This window comes from Homalodisca vitripennis, chromosome 2 (assembly GCF_021130785.1).
Source record: "Homalodisca vitripennis isolate AUS2020 chromosome 2, UT_GWSS_2.1, whole genome shotgun sequence".
Classification (NCBI taxonomy): domain Eukaryota; kingdom Metazoa; phylum Arthropoda; class Insecta; order Hemiptera; family Cicadellidae; genus Homalodisca; species Homalodisca vitripennis.
The window spans coordinates 81897006-81919249 of record NC_060208.1 but is presented as its reverse complement, the minus strand read 5'-3'; the positions used below and the strand labels follow the sequence as shown (position 1 = coordinate 81919249).

Below are 22244 nucleotides of genomic sequence, written 5' to 3'. Positions count from 1 at the left end.
TAATTTCGTGTGCATATCAAACGGACTTGCCGCTGGACGAAGATCTGAAAACCTCAGACACTCTTTGGCGTCCAGATCAATGTTGGCAGTTTTAATTCAACCAGTAGTTTTTCGCTATATTACAGATACCGAATATTTAACCATGGTTCTGCGTACTCCATCTGTTACCACGCTGCGTAAAGTGTACCGGAAGACAACTTACTTCGGCTTGCCAGGCTGAGGAAAGCCTTTCTTGGTGCTGTAACTGATATGGGATTTACCCGGCAAACTGGAGGCGCTGTGCGGATCACCAACGGACCTTAGATCACATAACATGGTGTACATAAAACAAGAAGTATTATGAAAGAAACAACAGTTTCAACCAAACTGCAACTTTGATCATTCATAACTCGGAGAAGTGAGATTTGATTAAGACCAAACAGTTCTAAAGGTAATTACAAGTGTACTATTTATAGTATATACTTTTAGAATTATATGAAAGGGAAATGCCTTTATTAAAGAGGTGGATGTGGCTGTAAAGCCCTCTACCACTCAACCTCATGGCATTGGTCACATTGGGCTTTAAACATATTACAGTGGGAGTGCCATTTTGTAAATTACTATTTATAACTTTTAGTTTAAAAAAAATTATGGTTGCCTGTAAAGTCGGTTTTACGGGCGAAGATTTTACGTGACAACGTCTTTTTCTCGGTAGAATATTTATTGATATGAATATTATTAAATTGCACAATAGGAACAAGGAATTGAATGAAAATAAGAATTGCACAAATTTTAACTATAGAAATATATTTTGTTTACTAAAACATTGTACATAATTTGAAATTAATTAAAATTTGTTATTGTAAATGGTAAAGTTGAATAAAACATTTACTAAAATTGGAATTTGAAATTCTTGCTAAACACAGTTAAATTCTAACTCCGCGCGTGGTGATTGGTCGGTTTAGTTCGTTTGTTTGGTCGCACTATTATGACAGGTTAGAGGTTATAATTTGTTATTTTAAATGTTTGACTAGCAATACGCGCTGTTTCTTCTCAATCGACTGAATTACGATTGATTGCAGAGTGATTTAAACTAATAATTTACTTAACACTATCAACATTTGCCAATAGTATGACATAACCTATAAACTCAGTTTCTCAACTTTTGTGTCAATCTAACAATTAATCAATCAATCATAGTTTACGATAATGAAATATCAGTGTACAATTATTTACCTTTATTGTTGTAGTTGTTGTAAATGACGAATCTAAGCACTCCACATTTTCACGAATAAACATAAATATCTGCTTTATCCCGTGCGGCGGACCCACAGTTATCTGCTTTATCCCGTGCGGATCCCGTGCGGCGGACCCACTGGACGGGCATCGTAACGTTACCGGGCGTTACACTTTTTCATGAGTGACTCCGAGCCGCAACCTAATTTAAGACGTTGTCACGTCAAAATTCTTAATTCAGCACGTTTCTTTAACTTACGCCTGCGCCTGCTCGCTTGGACGCGTAAATCACTAGATTTCAGACTCGTCTCTAGGTCTTCTGAATCCACATAACTCTTTTATATTAATTTAACTCATCCACTGATCAATATAACTTCCTCTATTTCACAACATCATAGTTATTCTTATAACAACGTGGGCTTAAAAGAAGAAAATTATTTCTTCTCCAGTCCCAAATAAAAAGTGTTAAATTTTAATTCTTTGTTCTATTTGTATAAGACTAACGGTGAGTACTCTTGAAAGCCGTCGGGTCCTTCCTGGACCCGGGACCTTGGGAATTCTTACCCCCTTCTCCTATATTTCACACCTTACTATACATAGATTATACAGTATGTTTTACGTTATTGGTCGTATACTGAACAACAGAGCTGTTCACTTACTTGACCGACGGCAATCAGTTCATCTCACTCAACAGACGACAGACGAGAAAACAAAGGCGTCAATCTCAGTCAGCAGTATTGAATACACCAATCTTATTTCTCGTATATACATTACTACTTAGCTTCAAGTTTATGCCTGCTTATAGTTGTGTGAAGGTTTCGTTTATTCGTTGTGACAGCAGTGAGCAGTGAAGTAGAGAAGTGGTAGTATCTAGGCTAATGGTGTCAAAGAATTAATGTTTGGTTAAGTTGTTGTAGTGAGTGTTGAGTTTAGTTCTACATATTTTGTATGCTATTTTATGATTTATTATTGTTGGCGCTGAATTACATTACAAATAATACATTATAGACAGTAGGATTTTGAAGCAAATATGAACAAAAAACAAGTGCGTGTGTGGTGTGATGGATGGTAAGTCCGTTAACTGATGTATTCTAACCTTTTCACCGGTATAATTAGTTTTAATTTTATTGTAGGCTACTTTTATATGTGAAGTCTAGTTTTTTAATAGTTAAAAATTAGTTTCCATTCTTGTTTATACATTTTTATCTAAGAACTTAACAATTCTTAGTAGGCCTAAAATAGCACACAAATATTAGGTACTCTAACAGGAATTAATACTTAGTTCTTAGGCTTATGCAGCCAGTTTCATAACTTAAATGTAGTCTAAATATATTAAATTTGAATATATTGGCGGAAGTTACTGATAGTGTTATCAATATTCACATGATAATTTGGATGGGTAGGGGACGATAAGCTGACCCTTTTTTATATTGAAGAATATAATCATTGATACTTAATATTCGAATTTAGAATCCTAGACAATCAATCGATATAAAAGTGTCTATAGTCCTCAATACCAATCATATGTTTTAAATTAAAGTATTAATTTAATATTTGAAGTGATGATATCATAAATAATAAATGAACCAGAATGATCAAACATATTATTATAACCAAAATTAGGAAAACTCATAAATAATTAAGAAATAACATAAATAATAAATGAACCAGAACAACCAAACAAATTATTATAAACAATAATAGGAAATCTAATATATAAGTAAGAAATTATAACAATCATTTGGAATAGAAAAATAAATTATAACAATAATTAGAATATAAATTGGAAACTTGTTGAACTATCTGCATGTTTTCTCCTGGGTAGCAGCAATTTTTAACTGCTTTTAGGAAGTGGTTGGACGTGTCCTATTCAGAAAATCGTATCTCTCTTCTATATGAATATTCCCAAAGATTATCTGCGAGAAGGTTGGTTGGTATACCACTTTTAAGACTTTTACGGCTCTCTACAAACTTTCAACTGTCTGAGTGTTGACACCAGTTGCTGGATCTAAAAATTTTCACTATGGTTGACAGTAAAATGGACAAAACCACAATCACTCAATCCAAAATACGCTTTCTACATGTCTGTGACTATGGTTGTTCCAGGCTGTACATGTTTTAATACGAGAGAAATGAGGGTTTTAGCATCTCGTTTGTTTTCAGGACAAATCTCAATTCTATACCTACCCCCACGTTTTTGTCCTTCTGGTACAGTTTCAATTAAACTTGAATCCAAGTTCTTTCTACTAACCTGCCTTTAATTTATTTCCGTATTCCAATTTTGCACTCGTCAGTTTCCACCACCACTCCAGGACATCCAAGCTTTTCTTCCATATTAAACTGTTCACCAATCCACACAAAACAAACTTCCCTGCAAAACAACAGTCAGTCAGATATCGTACTTGTTGATGGGCTGTGTAACTCCGAACTACACCCAAGAAATTTAAAAAATCATAATTTGTTTGATTTCTTAAAAGAAATCCATTAAACTCACAATATTGCGCAGTCCGAACTTTGATTGTTCAAAGAAACTATTCTTCAGTGAGTTTTTACTAAAATTATGTCCACCATTACTTTCTTTTTTTGCATCTGCATTAAATGCCATTATTTGAAGATTTAAAGATGACAAATGATCCTATTACAAGTACAGTAGCTTAACCATGAACTCAATCTTAGTAAAATTAATTCCTCATTTCATTAATGAACTGAAACCAGCTTAATAATTTGTAACACCTGCACTTTATATTATATTAACACCATTGTAATATAATTAACACCATAAACAGTTGTGAATAAAGAAGATTCATTGATGATAGTAAATCTCAGTAATTATATTTTAGTAAACACAACATTGACACAGATACAAGGTGTGATCAAAAAGTTCCAGGACTGAATTTTGATACATTTATTCATACAACATACAGGTTATTCGAATTTGTCTCCTTCAAAGTACTTCCCTTGGGAAACTACACACTTTTCCAACTGGTGTTTCCACTGATCAAAGGCCCCAGAAAACTCTTCTTTCGTAAAGGTGTTTAGCAGCTCCGTTGTTTTTTCTTTAATTTTGTCAACTGTTTGAAATCTTCGTCCTTTCAGGGGTCTCTTGAGCTTCGGGAAGAGAAAAAAGTCTGCTGGAGCCAGGTCAGGTGAGTAGGGGGGCTGAGGAATGACAGTCATTGCGTTTTTTACACAAAAGTCACGGATAACTAATGCAGAGTGAACAGGAGGATTGTCATGGTGAAGGACCCAATCACCACTTTGTCATAGCTCAGGCCTCTTTCTTCTCACAGCATTACGCAATTTTCTGAGGGTTTCAAGATAAACAAAACGATTAATTGTTTGACCTTGTGGAAGGAATTCATAGTAGACGACACCTTTACAGTCAAAGAAAACCGTAAGCATGACCTTCAAATTTGATTTGACTTGACATGCTTTCTTGGGTCATGGAGAGCCTTTTGATGTCCATTGTGATAATTGGGCTTTTGTTTCCACATCGTAACCAAAAACCCATGTCTCGTCTCCCGTAATAACATGATCCAAGAAGCTTTCGTCGTCATTTGCCTTTTGAAGAAGTTCCTCAGAAACATGAATTCAGTGTTGTTTTTGGTCTTCAGTCAACAGTTTTGGCACAAACTTTGCTGCAACATGACGCATTTGAAGTTTTTCAGTTAAAATTTCCTGACATGACCCAAATGAAATGTTACACTCTTCTGCCTTTTCACAGATTGTTAGTCGACGGTCTGATCGTACGAGAGCGTTCACTTTAGCAACATTGTCATCATTGATTGACGTTGAAGGGCGTCCGGAACGAGCATCGTCGTCTGTGGATGTTCGGCCATCTTTAAACCTCTTGAACCACTGATGGCAGCATGATCGGCTTAGACATTCTTCACCAAAAGCCTCTTGTAACATCAAAAACGTTTCAGAAAACGTTTTGTTCAGTTTCACACAAAACTTCACACAAACACGTTGCTCTTCTTTCAAATTCATTTTCATAAAAAAAAAAATAGCCAAACTCTGTAAAACTAATCTCAAACAAACTGTGCTAATGTTACTTTCAGTGATATTATGATTGATCTGCAAACACAGCTGTGTTACTGTTGAGTCAGGGAATACAATGCTGCCAACCGCATCGCTGTGAGACATTGCAATCCCTTAGTATATAAAAAGTCCTGGAACTTTTTGATCACACCTCGTACAGGTTTAGATATAAACTGCTGTGCTTTTGCCCGTCACAAGCTGTGTGAATTTCAGTAGAAAGAACTTACTAATAGAAACCTCACTGTTTTGATTTTTAGAATAACCCGTATGTTCACAAACTATCTTGAGAATAGCATTATTTAGGTTACATTATTCATGTCTGTTGGTAATAGTGCATATCATGACAATTTAACTTGATTATAATTATTTCAGTTTGGATTAAATTAACCAATGCGGATATAACGCATCAATTGAGCAATAATTCATTATATTTTTACATTGAAATTTCATTCAGTATGACTGTGTTGTTAAGGAAGAGAATATTTTCAGCTATGACATGGTGCACTTTGGCCACGCTAACTCACTGCGGCAGGCCAAAGCCCTGGGAGACTACCTCATAGTGGGCATTCACACGGACGAGGAGATCACAAAGCACAAGGGTCCTCCAGTCTTCACGCAGGAAGAGAGGTAGGACAAGCCAGATTAGTAGTAGAACAAAACTATTTGACCTAATCTTACCATTGACAACAATCTCACGATTATACAACACTGACCATTGACAACAACTGATGCGATTATAAAGTTTGTCTTATCAAGTACTGTAATCAATTTGCGGTTGATGGAGTTTTGAATGTTAAAAACACGGTACCTTACAGCTGCTACTGATTACAAGTAAAACATTGCTTACCTTCTCATGTATGTATACACACTTCTAAATTACTCCCTTGAGGATTGATAGAATTAAGGCCATCAATGTCTTTCTTTAAAATATATTTTCATATTGGGGGAAGAGCAAATATTATTGTATTTTATGTACATTATAGATATACTGTTTGTAATACGCTTATTATAGTAACGCAGATGTGACATATATGTATTTTAAAACTTCTTTTAAATTTGTTATGTTGGCAATCCTGGAAAATCATATGACATAAGCTACATTAAGAAAACGACCATATAGTCTTTTATATATTTTCTTACATTTTTATTTTGAAGCAATTATCAAACTAATGTACATGTACTTTTCTTCAGTATTTAATTGTACATCTTTTATATATATATACAGTTTTAATTGGTTGACATAGTTTACATAAATGAAAATAAAATAAAATAAATAAAAACATTTAATTTTACTTTCTTCAAGGATTTCAATGCTACACATGATAGAATTAATGATTAGTGTTTATAATATTTTTTTAGTATTATTAATTTCTTTCTCAAAAAAAGATATATGAGACTTCTTATTTTAATAAATATTTATATTTTTACGAACAAAAATTAAAAAATGCTTTGCAGTACCGTAGTATATTTTCCCAATTGAAGAATTATTACAACACCTTTAATGTCCTTTTGACATCAGTTTCAATGAAAATTAACGTTAACGTCCATGTAAGCCGGTTCAGTTAAGCTGAAGTGATACAGGCTACACTTATAAAATGAGTTTTATAGCACAAGCTACATTTCATGTTTCTTCTAATACACAGTTACTTAAAATGGAAAAGAAAACATTTACTTTTGGATGACTCATTGTCTTTTAACTTTATTACCCTTTTTAATTGGAAAAATTGAATCTGCTAAGAAAATGGGGGTTTTTTTAAATCCTACATAATTAGCTAAATCCCTTGTATATAGTCAGCCCATCTCATCCTACACGAAAAGGGAGTTCTTTTAACAGTCTGCTAAAATTATGAATATAAGGAATTCTTAACCTTAGACGGTTTTGCTCGGTTGATATCTGACAATGTTCATATATAATAACTGTTGGTTACTGCCATCAACCTGAATCGATAGTTGTGCTTCAGTTGTTTTTTATATGTTGTTTTTTTATTTTTGAGTCTTATAGAAAACATATATGTAAATTATATTCAATATCTGAAGTACACACTTGCTTAGTTACAATTATGAAATAAAACTTTGCTATATTGGAGGCTATGAAGTCCTCTCTTCCATTAAACCTTAATATTGTAATAAACTAAAAATCTGAACTAGCTTCGTATGACAACCAACATTTCTTCAAGATGCGGCTGTCTATAATCCACCAAAATGCTATGTGGTCTTTATTTGGGGATATCCATGTCATAAAATGCTAAACGAAACAATGTCATATAAGAGGCCTTGAAGTGGTCATGTGAAGAAGCGTTGTTGCCATAAATCTGATAAGATAGCACACGTTTCTGGTCTGTTTAGTGACCTCTTAGTTTACAAATTACCAGTTTGTCTTGTCAATAGTATTTACTTTAACTGTCAGATTTATTAGACAGCTTACAGTATTACTGTATTCCAGTAGGCAACTTAGGAGTTATATTCGGGCATCTCAAACAGGTTTAACCAAGTAAGATTTTTTGGAACGACTTTAGAAAGTTTTTATGGAGTATAAAATATTATGTGAACTGTGAATGTTAAGTTCTTACGTTTATATGGTTAGTGTTACAACTAACATCTAAGTATTCTGTTTAATTTTTGAATTCTATAAATATGTCATCCTCGCTAGGAGAGCCATCTTCAGTCAGTGGATGTTAAACTAACATCTGTTGGCTGAGGCCAAAATATATCAAGAATGTTATTGCTTTAGGAAAGTTTCAACACAGTATGTATCGGGACAACAGAATTATAAATGGCTGTTTTGGATACATTGCTCTTCGAGAGTTACAGTTATCTAGTACTATTGGCCCTGTTAAAAAAATTAATAAATTTTTGCTTCAGAAGAAAACCAAAGAGGGTAGCTTGGTTTATGCAAAGCTGTAGGTAACGCATAAATGAGTTATAAAAATTAACAATCAAGATTCTTTATTGATAAAATTGTTTAAAACCAATGCGTCATGTTAAAAAAAATAATTCTTTTAATTGTTCTGTCAACTTGACAACTAATCTATTGTCTGTGTACAAGTCATAAGTTCCAGTTTTAGCTTTATCATTGTTGTACTAAGTACTCTAATTATTCTTAATTAAAGTTAATTACTGATACAATGGATATTCCAACTCAAGGTCAAATGTATGGCTTAAAATGAAGCAGTGATTTGTTCCCTTCTACTCACAATGACTCTAATGAATCACAAGGTTTAACTATATATAAATCAGCTAGTCAGAAGTTGTTCTGTTGTAAATGTCTGAAGAAAATATTTTTCAAAGAATCAGTTATAATTATGAGAAATCGGTTAAACTCATTTCATTCAGTAGATTCTCTTGTCAAATAATTATCATTAATAAACTAAAGATTAAGAAATATGTAAAAATATTCCAAACATTTGCTAGCATAGGATATATTAAAATCGTCTTCTCAATAATTATTAATAATCTTAAAGTTCATCATCATTCATCGTTAATTTTTCCTGTCTTTGCTCACTGATTTGTCCTTTTTCGAAATAAGAGAGATTAGGAAAGGTATCTTATTGGATGAACATTAGCGAAGCCTGTCATTCGAGAGGTTTAAAATATTTTATTTCTGCCTATCTATCTACAAGATATCAATAGAAACAAATTTTCTGTGGACTTAAAATTTTTCACAAAAATTGGTTCATTAATGGTGCACGTCCATCCATGGGAATTGGTTGAGCATCGTCGAAGCCTATCACCCAGTAAGGTAACACAGTTTCTCTTTTTCTGCTGGAAGATGTAAAAATAATTTGTCTGTACGATTCTGTACTTTTCCACAGGCATATCAAAAATAAAATGAGCTATGGACTTGAAATTTTGCATGCATCATTAGCAAAGCCTGCAACAAATGGTGTAGTGTATTCCTATCTTGTTATATATAAATCTGCGTGTGTGTGTTCAGGGTGGCGACCTGACGGAAAAAGTGGGAATTTTCCTGTAGATCCGGGAAAATCTAAAAAATAATTTTTCTGTTTCTAAGAACTTATGAAGTTAAGAAATAATTCGACAGCTTCTTGAATCGTTACCTGATTAATCTCGAAATATCATTGAATTATTGACAGTCTAGATAGAAAATGTAAAGTAGTCGGTTTGTTCATGGATTTTTGAGTAAGGCATTTAACTTAATATCTCATGAGTTATTATTATTAAAATTGGGTAGTTTTGGAGTACAAAAGAACATATTGAACTGGATAAGGTCATACCTTTGCAATAGAAAATTAACAATTTGTGGTAAATTCTTCAAATTAAAAACAATTACAAAATTCCTTACCAAATCTCAATGGAGGAAGTAAAATATGGAGTGTCTCAGGGAACTATCCCTGAGACACTCCATATCCTGATCCTTTATTATTCATTTACTGCCTAAAAGATTTCCCTAAACTCAGTGAGGATAGTATATTATGTCTGTATGCTGATGACACTCATTTGAAAATTACAGCCTCAACTATTAACAAACTACAAACCAAAGCAATTTTGGACATACAATTTTTAAATTACTTTTTAATTCTAATAACCTACTCCTAAATGCAGACAAAACTAATTTAATTCCTTTTCAGACTTGGCAAACTACAAACAAATTTCACCCTCTAGTCACAATTTGTAATAAAATAGTTGAAAATAAGGATAGTATACAATTTTTGTATGCATTAATTAGACTGAGTAATCTGTGTGAGGAGAAAAAGAAACATTAAAGGTTATTTATTTCTTGTATATTCACCCAATAATATCTTTTGGAATCTCACTTTACGGTGCTTCTGCTATAAATAATCTAAATTATATTATAAAAATACAGAAATAAATCCATTATAATAATTTGTAATCTTCATAATAGAACATCCGTTAAGGAATACTTTAAAGAGAAAATATTATGACGGTTTATTGGATGTTTATTTTTTTAATTACTTTGTCAATTAAAAGCAATTTTGGGAACTGGAATTGGTTGGAAATAATCACAACTATTTCAAAATCGTAATAAAGTAGCAATAAGTTACGAATTCTTTTAAAGAAACCAAAGTATATTGGATCAAAATGTTATAACAATCTTCCTATTAAACTTAAATCTGTGGCTACATTCAATAAATTTAAAATAAAATTGAAAAAGTTTCTCATCAACAAGGTTTCTTTTAATAAATTCCTGTGATGATTCTGAAGGTACTCCATAATTAATAGTCCTGTGCCTAAAGCTGGTGTTAATTGTAACTGTTTAAATTGTAAATATATAATTATTATGCTGTTTTTTTTTAATCTAAAAGTTGTTGTAAACCTTAGACTTAATATTTAAATTTTTACATTATGAAATAATACATTTAGGTAAGAAGGGTAATAAATGAAGAGATAGAACCACCCTATCTGCATGTTATATGGTCTATTTTGAAAGGCTGAGTGTTAGCAAAGCCTGTTAGTTGGCTGGTAAAATTTATCTTTAGTCTGTTTATCTGTCTGCATGATAAATGGAACACTACTAAGGTAGTCTTTAAATTTTGCTTTAAGCTTCATTTTAATATATGCAACATCAAATAATATCATGGTGCATCCAAGAGAGTTGGCTGAGCGCTAGCGAAGCCTGACTTTCCGCACGGTATGTTGAAAATAGATTGAAGCTATAGACTTGAAATTTTGCATGTTTTGCTACAACTCACAGCAAAATTTTTCTTTCATCTGTATTTCTCTCTGTTTATCACATGATATTTTGATAACGATATGACTTGTGGTCTTTAAATTTTGCATTAGCCATTTTTCCAAAGGTGAGATTGAATTCAATTATAGTCTATGTCTGTACGTGGGTTATGGATGAGCGTTATCAAAGTGTCAGGCAATGTTGAAGTGGAATACCCATAAAAAATTGGGCCTTTATTTTTATTTCATAACAGTGAAGTTGTATCAATCAGCTCTTGAGATTGTCTTTTACACAGTATCAGACAATGTAATATTGAACTCTTTACCCATCAAGTCCCACCATCAAGTCGACTCACTGAATTCATGTGGCGATTCTTTATTACGTTTATTTTGAACCCAGTTACTATACTTCCTTCAAAAGTGTTGTTTTTGCTATGTGTGATAGACTCCTTTTTTGTGTTAGAATTTGATTGAAATCTAGTTTTTATTCTTAAGAATACGAATACCAATTGAACTTTACTATGCTGCGAATATTTTTCACAAATACAAGTTCTAAAAAGCACTCACTGTCAAGTAAAAAATCATATCAATTGCATATGGAGTAGAAAAATCTGATATATTTATGTTTTAGAGTAATACAGTAAAAGCAAGAAAGTATGATATCTTCGGCTTGAATATCAAGTATAGATTAGAGGACCTTGGATAATGGAAGGAAATAAGTAGAGATAAGATTGATAACAAAACACTGATCATTAATGTGTATTATTGTTATCTGACTTCCTGGATAGGTTAGGTCCGTTTCTCGAGTGGACTATGGACGCATATGGTGGGAAGTGGCACTAAAATTTATAGGCTGGTTTTTTTCAGTACATACTATCTATGAACGTTCTACTTCTGAGGCGACTGTCTTCAACAGTTTTGATTCCAGCTCTATTAAACCTTAAAGAACATGACTTTTCTTAATAATTTAAAAAATTTGCTCTGCTGAACATGCTGTAATTACTTGAATTTATTTATTCTATTAAATATACTAAACATAATATACATTATTATAATTTTTAAATTTTAAACAAAATCTAAAATTATGAGAAAAACATAGATTTTTCAAGAAATTCAGATATGAGTTGTAAAGAGACAGAGCGATAGAGCCCGTGATACAAGTGGTGTTTAAGTTTTATTCAGTAATCGAAATGGGATCTCTGGATTCTTATTCTTTAGTGAAAGTAGAATTTTGAAAATACGTACATTAAATAGATTGCACAGGCCAAAAATGCAGTGTTAACCACACAGACCAGGCCTAGAGTTCGGTTTGGTGAATATTATTATCTGTTCGTTGGTTTAATAAGAGATGCGACTCGGTTTTTTGAGTCACCAGAATGTCAGTTGGATTTTTACAAGAATGATATGACACCTTTTGGAGAGGAAAAGAATAGATTTGCGACAAGGAAAGTCTGACATGATGCACAGCAATGACAGAATGAGCTGAGGGGTCAGCAGTAGTTGAAAGAATGTTATGTCTAGAGTTGACGGCGGATCAGCGGCACCTCGTGGTACCACCCTGCCACTCACGTTAGTCTTTAAACTTAAAGTGCCGCTCCAACACTCATCAACCACTGCTTACTGCTTGTTCACTTGCCAGTGTAAACTCAGCTTAATATTTTCACTAGTCCGCAGACAGCCAGCCGGCCGAATCTACCACACACGTCTGTTTTCATCGTCAGAGCGGCATTGGCTGGATGAAGACTGGCGGAAATCCCATCACTTTCTCCGGTTCATCTGAGCAACTTCCCCGTGCACATTGGTCAGACGATAGGTCGGACAATTCGAACTGATCAAACCTAATAGTCCATTGTCTATGAGGAGCCTAACGTCATATTGTTTCATAGTCCATGACCATAATCTAACGAATGTGTTGTGACTAGAACCACAGCTGTTTGTGTGTTTATTTACATTGTAGTTGTATTATCGCGATGGTATGATTCTATTTTTGCATTACCTTATAATCAAACACAACATATTTAAGAGTCAGTAATTGATGGAGGTAATAATGTACATATTCTGGGGGCAACTATGGAGTACTGCTCTGTACTGGTGTCTATTACAGATCACGAATTAACCGCACTTTAGTAACTTCCGTATTAGATAACTTCTTCATATATTGGCCGACAGTGGGATGTACTCGGAGCCACAATACTTTCGTGGGACTGTAACAAAGGCTGCCACCAGCAATGAAAACCTGGAAAACCGTGGATTAAACCTGCGTGAAAACATATGTCAATTATGTGTTTATTTTATAAAAGGGACAATTCTGTGTCCCTGAAATTTTGATTAGGAACAGATTGATTCCAAAATTTTGTTGTTGTTTTCTTTTCTTAGGACAAGAAGCTTATGTATTGCACTTATTCCTATAAGGACTTGTTGCTTCTGGAGTGACATGATATTCAGGATATTAGGGGTTAGGGGCCCGCCTTCTATCGAAATCCATGAGGAAGAAATAGGGCACTAATCTCAAAGTCATGTCCCTCCCCCCCCCCGAAAGAAGGGGAGACCAGCTCTGAACCAGCCTCTCCAATCAAAAGCAGGCAGGGGGTGGCACATCCTTGTTGACGCTAGCAAGAATCTCTGATACTTGGGAAACGAACACCACCAACTAGACGAACTCGCAGTAAACTAGACCTATCGAATTACCCTTGCACCCCAGATTCTCAACATTAGTGGTTAGTGATGTTCCTATCCTGGACATCCATAAGGTTGCCCAGATTTAAGTGACACATCGGTTTATGTTGGGCCCAGTGGTAGGTTCAACTGGAAAGTATAAACCAGTTAGATTTTTATATTATATATATATACATTGTACTTTGTGTAGTTGTACATAAATAGATTATCTGTAAATATATATCCATACATTTTTACGTACATGAAATATATGACGGAACTTCATTTACAAGCTGTTATTTTTATTGTGTAAAAGCAGAAGGTAGAGGGCATGACTTATAATTTTTTGTACATATTAAATTCCCAGAATCTCTGCAAATTCATTTGAAGTATTAACATGATATTCTCAATCTTGTTTCTCTTAAATAAGAAGGGATAAACCTGGAATTTGATAAGAGGTTATGAGTGGCCATGCTGTATATACATCAAACTCTTGAACTGTAATATATTTATGTCTCTTATATAATTTACTAGTTTAGTAGACAAACAGGTGTGTTTTGTTTTTTCCAGGTGTAATCAAAAAACGAGTTAGTTTTCAGTTCTTCTTTCAACACACCAAACAAGTTGTCCAAGGCAACGTAGTAGTTAACCTTCGTGGATGAAAGACATGTTTCCTGTTGAAATACTATCAGTTGTAAATATTCAACATATTATTAAACGTTCTATCAGTCGAGACGAAGGTCATATAAAGAAAGACACATTTAAAAAAGAGGCACTACTGTCTTATTAGTATTCAAAACTTTTAAAATATTTTTCTTTTATATTTCCAAGAAGATATAATAATAATTTCTAGATTAAGTTAATGGAAATACATGTAATATATCCTAATGACCCTTAAAATTATAAATAAAAGCGTTACATGGAAAGGCATAAAGTGTTGCTAATTATGTTCTATTGTCAGTGAGGAACTAATTGCCACCAACACACCTGTGTCACTTAGAGGAAATTTTGTGGCATTGTTGATTTCATGCAGCCTGTTAATAAAATCCTACGAAAAGAATAATATGATAGTTTAGAACATTATAATTCAAATCTTACTGCTTGCTAAAAATATTTCTTGAATGGTGGTGCTGTCATTCTCATAATGTCGTTTGTGGTTCTAATCATACTAATTATTGGTGTTTAGCTTATCCTGTACTTATTGGACAGTGCTGCATCTATTAAAATTATGTTTTAAAAATATTAGTTTAATTAAAGAAAGTGGATTTTATTATGTAAGTGCTCAGACTATAAAATACAACAAATAATCAATGTGTTCCTCTTTATATGTAGATTTATTGAATGTTAGTTGAGTGTAATGATTCATTCAATAACGGATATTTGTAGACAAACCAACTAAAAGGAGCTAAAATATAAAAAAACTATGAATGTGGTAGGTATTCATTTGGTCTTTTGCAACAAACTGGACATATTTTTAAAGCTTTTGTTTTATAAATGTAATTAAATTATAGTAGTCATTGTACGTATGAGCTCGCCAAAGTTTGGGTTACCCATCAATGAAAATTCAACTAATGTACTTTTATCTAATGTAATTGTTTCAAAAACATTCTCAAGGAATAAAAATATAAGTATGAAGTACTTCATTGAGCTTATAAAAAACTTTTATTAAACAGAAATTTTAAAAAATGTGGTAATTTTGTGTATTAAATCAAATTATTATTGACAAATAGAATTGAATAGATTTAGGTATTCATAAAAATTGGATTGGAATGCCTAGATAAAAGTTTTATCTAATCAAAAGTTTTTGTGTTGTTAATTTCTTAAGGAAACATAGCTCAAAGGGTTGGAATTATGAGTTATTGGTTTAACTCATTTCACTCAGCAGTTTCTCGTGTCAAATAATTCTCATTTCAAAACTAGACCTATCTAAAAATCTAATGATGTCTGTCTGTGTGTGTGTTTTACTCACTCACGTAAATATTACTGGACTGATTGTACTGAAATTTTACAGGGATATTCTTAGAATCCCTGGTTAACATATAGGCCTATTCTTATTTTGAAAATCTCCGGCCTATACTCCACTGGTCTCTAAAGTTGCGAAATATCTCATCTTAGTCTTTAAAATTGCATCACAGCAAACAAATACTACTAATTGAAAGAGCCTGTAAATGGAATTTTGTTCCAGACTACCTTTCTCTTAGTGCAGAGTCTGAAATTTGATGTTGTCACAGACGACTCTTGGAATCTGGAATCATATTTGTCTGAAGAGATCCAAACAAGTCTATGACGAAAAAGCTTAAAATGAACTTACATACATCTTGAGCTTTTTTGTCACCAACCTGTTTGAATCTCTTCAGAAGACACGACTACAGATTCTAGGAGTTAAGTCTGAGGCAGAGTCAGACTTCAGATGCTGCACTAAGAGGAAGGTGAACTGGAGCTAAACTAACCATTCACATTGAACTGACCCTTTCCAACATCGCTACATTATGTGAAAGAACCAGTTAATTATAATCAGCTGTTCAGTGTAACAATTGTGTAGCATAGCCATTAATGGTTAACTAATTTAACCACTATTTTCTATTTGGTTACATTTATAGTCTTGAAAGCTTAGTGTAAGCTTGATAGTAACAATAATTCTTATTTCAATGTTTTCTGTATCTGCAAAGCCTATGAATTGTGTGTGAAGCCATAAGTAATTTAACTGCTAGTAATTATATAAAAATATTCCAAACATATTCTTGCGTATGATATATCATTCATCTCCTTTAGGCTAGATACATGGTGCATGTCAGCTAGAGAGTATTTATTGCATAATTGATTTATTGAAGAGATATACTCAACGCATGGAGTTAGTTAACAATTTTGATTCAAAAATTATATTGTCAAACATAATATCATAACATTACCAAAACTTTTTTATCTTTCAAACAAGTTTTCAAAGATTTTACCCAAAGGCAATAGAATTGAAATTGGCTTATTATTGCTTGGTAAGCAAGGATTGTCATTAAAAGTTCAATCACATAAGGGATGTTTAATTAGGCAGGATGCAACACTATTGCAATGGTAAATTTTGGGTTTAGCTCCATTTTACCCTCCGCCTAGTGTAGCATCTGAAATTCAACACTGGTACAGATTCCACCATAACTGTGTTATGAGTACTATTCCTTTTTTTAAGTTTTGAGCACTGTAAGTTTAAATACTAGATTAATATTTTATTTATTTTGTTTTCACATCATGAAAGCACTATGGAATAAAGTGAGGCCCTGGTATCTTCTCGAACTCCACAACAGAATGATAGTCTTAACACATATGTCAAATCAAATTACATATTGTTCTTAAAAATGCTTAAGCCTCAGTTTGTAGAATTTACATTTTATTCCTATGATAACATAGGATAATAATCCCCATTTTTCGAACCTTATTAATCTGTTAATAAAACAAGTGAAAGATGAAAGTATTGTTTCATGTCTTACTAAGCCCATCTCTCACTAGTAACCTGAAATTTAATCTGTAATGTTTGTGTACATATATGTTAAGGTGCAAGAAGTCTAGTTTGTCTAAGTGTAATAATCAATGTGGCCCTCCGCAGGGCCATCCACTTCTGCCCTTGGCCTTGTATTGTCCTTCTTGAGTTTTGTGATAGTTAATGAATGGTTTTGTCTGTCATGGTGGACTTGAATCTGGTAAAACTTTGTTTCCTGAGTTTTGGCTGAGCGTCAGCGAAGCCTATCACTCAAGGGGCTGTAAAAATTTCATTTCTGTCTGTCTATCTATTCGTCTGACTGACCACAATATATCTCGAAGACGAAGTGGTCTATACACTTGAAATTTTGCATGAAGCTTAATTTTTATTTAGGCAACATTGAATTCGATGATGGTGCACATCACTCCATAAGCATATATTTTTACACTGGTTTTATAAAATCCCATGAAAGCTACAATAAAATAATAGAAAAAGTAAAATTGTAAAAAAACTGAGTACAACCATATGATTTGTTAACATGTGACACTTTTATCCATAGAGATTATTATCTGTAGCCTTATATTTTCCATGATATTTTATTTCTACATAGACAAGAATGAGTTCTATGGCAGTATTTATCCAACCATGGTATTTGGCTGAGCATCATTGAAGTCTTTCACTCAGTAGGGTGACATGGTTTCTATTTGGATGCATACATTTATTTTCTGTATTATTGTCCATCTGTCTGCAGGACGTGTTGAAAATGAAACTAGCTATAAACCTGAAGTTTTGCATGCACCTTTCTATACATTTAGTGAAAGATGCAGTAACTGCCCAAATGGCCAGGCTTGCAACAATGTGTCTTCGTACTATAGTGTGTTTTAAATTAGGAATAGCACTCAGTAAAACCTTTACTAATCCATTATTATGTGTTTAGCAAAATAAACTTATCAAAATCATCTAAAAGTAATGGATGATTCACTATTCTTTAACATTTTTTATAAAATCTCTAGTTAAAAAAAAATATTACTTTGAATATTTTGTACAGAAATACACATTTTGAAACTTAGTGGTATTTTGTTGAAACTTTTAAAAAACCTTTTTTAATTCGACTAAACAATTTCAAAGTTCGAACTTTACGTTTTTTTTTTTTTAATTTAAAGGTATAGTTTTGTCATAATAAACATAGACAAGCAGACAGTAAACTAAGCAAGGTGGACTAGACTTCATATGGCATTTCCTGCTTGTTTTGACCTGAAAATTCAAATGATGAAGTTTAAAAGATTAATTTATAGATACTCTTATCTTCATGTTACACAAATTTTTATTTGTACTTAACATTATATTATTTTATCACCACAATTTATATTGTTTGAGGAATTATTTGAACTGACTTTTTGAAATATCAATAAATGAAAATAAGTAGAATAATATTGTTGAAGAATCAATATAGTATTTGACCGAATATTGACCAATTTTGGATTGGTAGTACTATCATATTTTATAACATTATATTTCAACATGGACTCTACACTGTAGTACTTTATCAACACTCTGTGCCATATGTTGAAATCTCATTTTTCTATATATTTAGGGGATATATAGTTTTCTTAATCGTATTTAAAGATTTAAACCATGATGAATCAATTTTTGTTGTTTTTTGAATAGTTAATAGGGACGAGATGCTCAGCAACTCTCCATTATCCCTGTCAGTATGCATCCTTAGTAGCAGAATCCACAATAACTGCATTACATACTGAAGTTGAAACCATCATAATAAACTATGCTTATTAAATGCTGTGAAACTGATTAGTAGAAGGGCAATAAACTCCTTATCAAAAACAATGAGACATAATGTCAATACCCTAAGAGATTAAGCGACTAACCATGGTCTCATCCAAACAGTTCTGATAGTTTTATGAACCTTGAGTTTGATTCAAGGCTGTGACATAGCTGTCATCAAATGCTGAAAAAACTGGCAAAACACAATCAAGTAGAACTGGTATGGGTGTCGGAAAATGAAGGCATAAATGAAAACAAGAACTCACTGGCAAGGAAAGGGTCAAGGTCCCTATGTGGTGTATTTCTTGTTTCACAAGAGAGTTGTCAAGGGGAAGAAACTTAAAACTTCAAATCTTGGACTATGACATCCAAGCTCTTCACAGAATTTCTTAAGAACATCAATGTAAAAGTTTTGAAATTAGCAAAAAACATCTGAGGTTTGTTACAGATTCTAATATTTTTTTAAATATACTAATAATTACTCAAGATTGAGATACTGTAACACACAATTTACAATATGTGGTATGAATTGTATTAGCTGAGCATTAGCGAAGCCTATCATTCACGGGACTGGAACAATTTAATTTATGTATGTCTGTCTGTCCGTCCACACAATATCAAGAAAATGAAATGACCTACAGACTTTTGTATGAAGCTTCATTTTTATTTCAGGAACACTGAACTAGATTATGGTGTGTATCACTCCATGGGATTTGGCTGAGCATTAGCAAATATTTGTACATTGTTCTTATGTGTAACCTCCAATGATGGCAACAGAAAAATAGCAAAATAAATAAATTTCTAAACAAACTCGGTATATTTGTAAGAGATTTTAACATGTGGTATATTAATACATGTAGTCTAATTATCTTAACACATCCAACATAATTTTATTACTTGGTGTGTAGACATTTTTATACACTGAAGTGAAACTCAATTTAATTAACAAAAATGTCAATGTATCATGTGGTAAGATATCTCGAGAATATTTTTATCAGTAGGCTTTAATTTTTGCATATAACTTGATTTCTACATAGGCAAGAATGAGTTCTATGATGTTGCATGTGAACCATGGAACTTGGCTGAGCAGTGTTGGATCACTCAGTAAGCTAACACGATTTCTCTTTTGTATGTCAGTGGATGTAAAAATTTCTTTGCCGTATTATTGTCCATCCTATCTGTCAATAATGAAATTAGCTATAGACTTTAAATTTCGCATTGAACTTCAGCAAAGCCTGTTACACAACACTTGGTATGCCGTACCCCTGCATTGTTGTAAGTAACGCATATTTAAAGACAATTGATAAACAAAGTGAGATAGGATATATATGTTTATTGGCCCTTTTTTTGATTATTTTTATGTAAGAAATACATACCAAATGTGTTGGTACGGTTTAGGTACAATCTGTGTATGGTTGGTCGCTCTGTTTGTATGTATGTTACGTGATTATGACCGAACTCAATTACCATTTGCAATGAATTTTATGGCATCTATTTCCTTACAAAAGACCCGACTGACAAGACTATTATGGTCTTGTGTCTTTTACGAGTACAGGAATGTGGGTTGATTTATTGCCATAATTTTTGTATGAATTTTCCTGGTTAGTTAGTAGCTTGCGTCAGTCTAAACTAACTAAATGGGTTAACTTGACTGCCCAATTAATAACATAAATGTTTCTTGTGATTAATCTAAATTTATATATAAGGATTTATATAGAGTGAACCAGACAACGTGGCCTACAGATTGTAATGGTATAAAAAATGAAGATAGAAACTCTGTTTTATTTCTATTTTGTGCCAAAAAATTCTATACAATTATTTTGAACTCAAAAAAAAAATCTGTTAGGGGTAGTTTTAGAGAAATTTTTAAATTAAAGTTGTGGCGTGTGGTACCTCATTTTAAAGGTCATAATGATCTTCTGACACAGATCATTAAAGCAATGTTTTTTATTGTTTCTTTATTAAACAACTTATAAACTCCAAATGTTACCCAAAATTAGTTGAGAACCTACGCTTCCAAAAAATAACTAGGAACGTTCAGTTCCAAAAAATTTTGTCATTAAAAATTTGTTTACATTTTGAAATTTAAAAATGTGTAATTAAAAAATTTAAATACAACTGTATGGTTTACATTACTCCAAATTAAAGGTAGTAACAAACAAAAAATATTGTATTTAAACTCTGGCATTGTCTTAAGTGGTTTTGGTTCTGTAGGCAAAAATAACAAGTGATTTTAAGAATTTTATTCATGCAATTAATTGTAATAGGACAGTTGAACATCACTAATACTTGAGAAGTCTTTCGTCAAGCCCACCAACACCTTACAGGAGCTCAAACTGTTTCCCATTGTTGCCAATGCAAAGCTCCACCCGCCATAACCCACTGTAGCTGTCTACTGAACAATGGATTTTATAGAGAAATGGAAGAAGCTGCTTTATTTCTTATTCTTTTCATCATATCCTTTCTAGAAGTTGGCCTTGTCTTGTAGGATTAACCATACACTTCCAATCTCCCTCAAATGTAATGGTCCAAACGGGTCTGATCTGGAGAACGGGCGGTATAACCAATTGTTGCACCCCGTCCTATTCATTTTTCAGGAAACTGTTCGTTAAATACATTATGAACACTGATAGTATAAAGTGGAGGGGCGCCATCTTGCTGCAGTCACATTATTTGTCTAACTCTGTTCGGAAGACCGATTAGTAGGTTAGGCAAGACATTGTTAAGGAAATAATTGTACATATCTTTATTTAAATTTCCTTCAAAGAATTAAGAGCCAATTATTCTGTTTCCAACTGTGCCAAACCACATGTTCAGCATCCAACACCTTTGATTATCTACTGTACACTCCCAACGTTGAAACTCGAAGGTAAAAACGTAAGAACGTGAAGATAAGGCAAATTGTCTTGCATCCTCTTATACAGATATTGAAATTGAGCTATTGGACTTGTTATTAGAGGATGATAAGAGTTTGAGGACCTGGAACAATCTTATGAGCCTTATAAGGACATTGTTTAGAGAATTTTGATTCTTTAGATAAGCTTTTCTGAAAACAAATTAGAATATATAATTTTAAGTAGTTATTTTTGCCTATAGAACCAAAACCACTTGAGCTAAAGCCAAATTTGAAATACACAAATTTTTGTTTTTTACTTTTAATTTGGTATTATATACAAATATATATATATATATATATATATATATATATATATATATATATATATATATATATATATAATACCAAATAAAAAGTAAAAAACAAAAAATTTGTATATATACACCATATGGTTGTATTTAATATTTGTTTAGTTATAAACATTTTTACATTTTTTAAATGTAAATAATTTTTACAAGTAAAACTTTTTGGGTTTTATTTGGCTATTTTATTATTAACTGAACTTTCTTAGTTATTTTTTGGAAGGGTAGGCCGGCCTTC

General features: G+C 32.6%; 1 protein-coding gene across 2 annotated transcripts in view; it reads left to right on the top strand.

The window, feature by feature from the left end:
• The first annotated feature begins 1856 nt into the window (after positions 1-1856).
• Positions 1857-22244, top strand: part of LOC124354268 (ethanolamine-phosphate cytidylyltransferase) — a 42413-nt gene continuing 22025 nt past the window's right edge. The window contains exons 1-2 of one of the 2 annotated variants that reach the window (XM_046804599.1): positions 1857-2283; positions 5746-5883. In XM_046804599.1, the coding sequence (XP_046660555.1) occupies positions 2246-2283; positions 5746-5883 (176 nt within the window). In that variant the 5' untranslated portion in view covers positions 1857-2245. The remainder of the gene's footprint in view (positions 2284-5745; positions 5884-22244) is intronic. The other variant, XM_046804600.1, reaches the window with a different exon arrangement.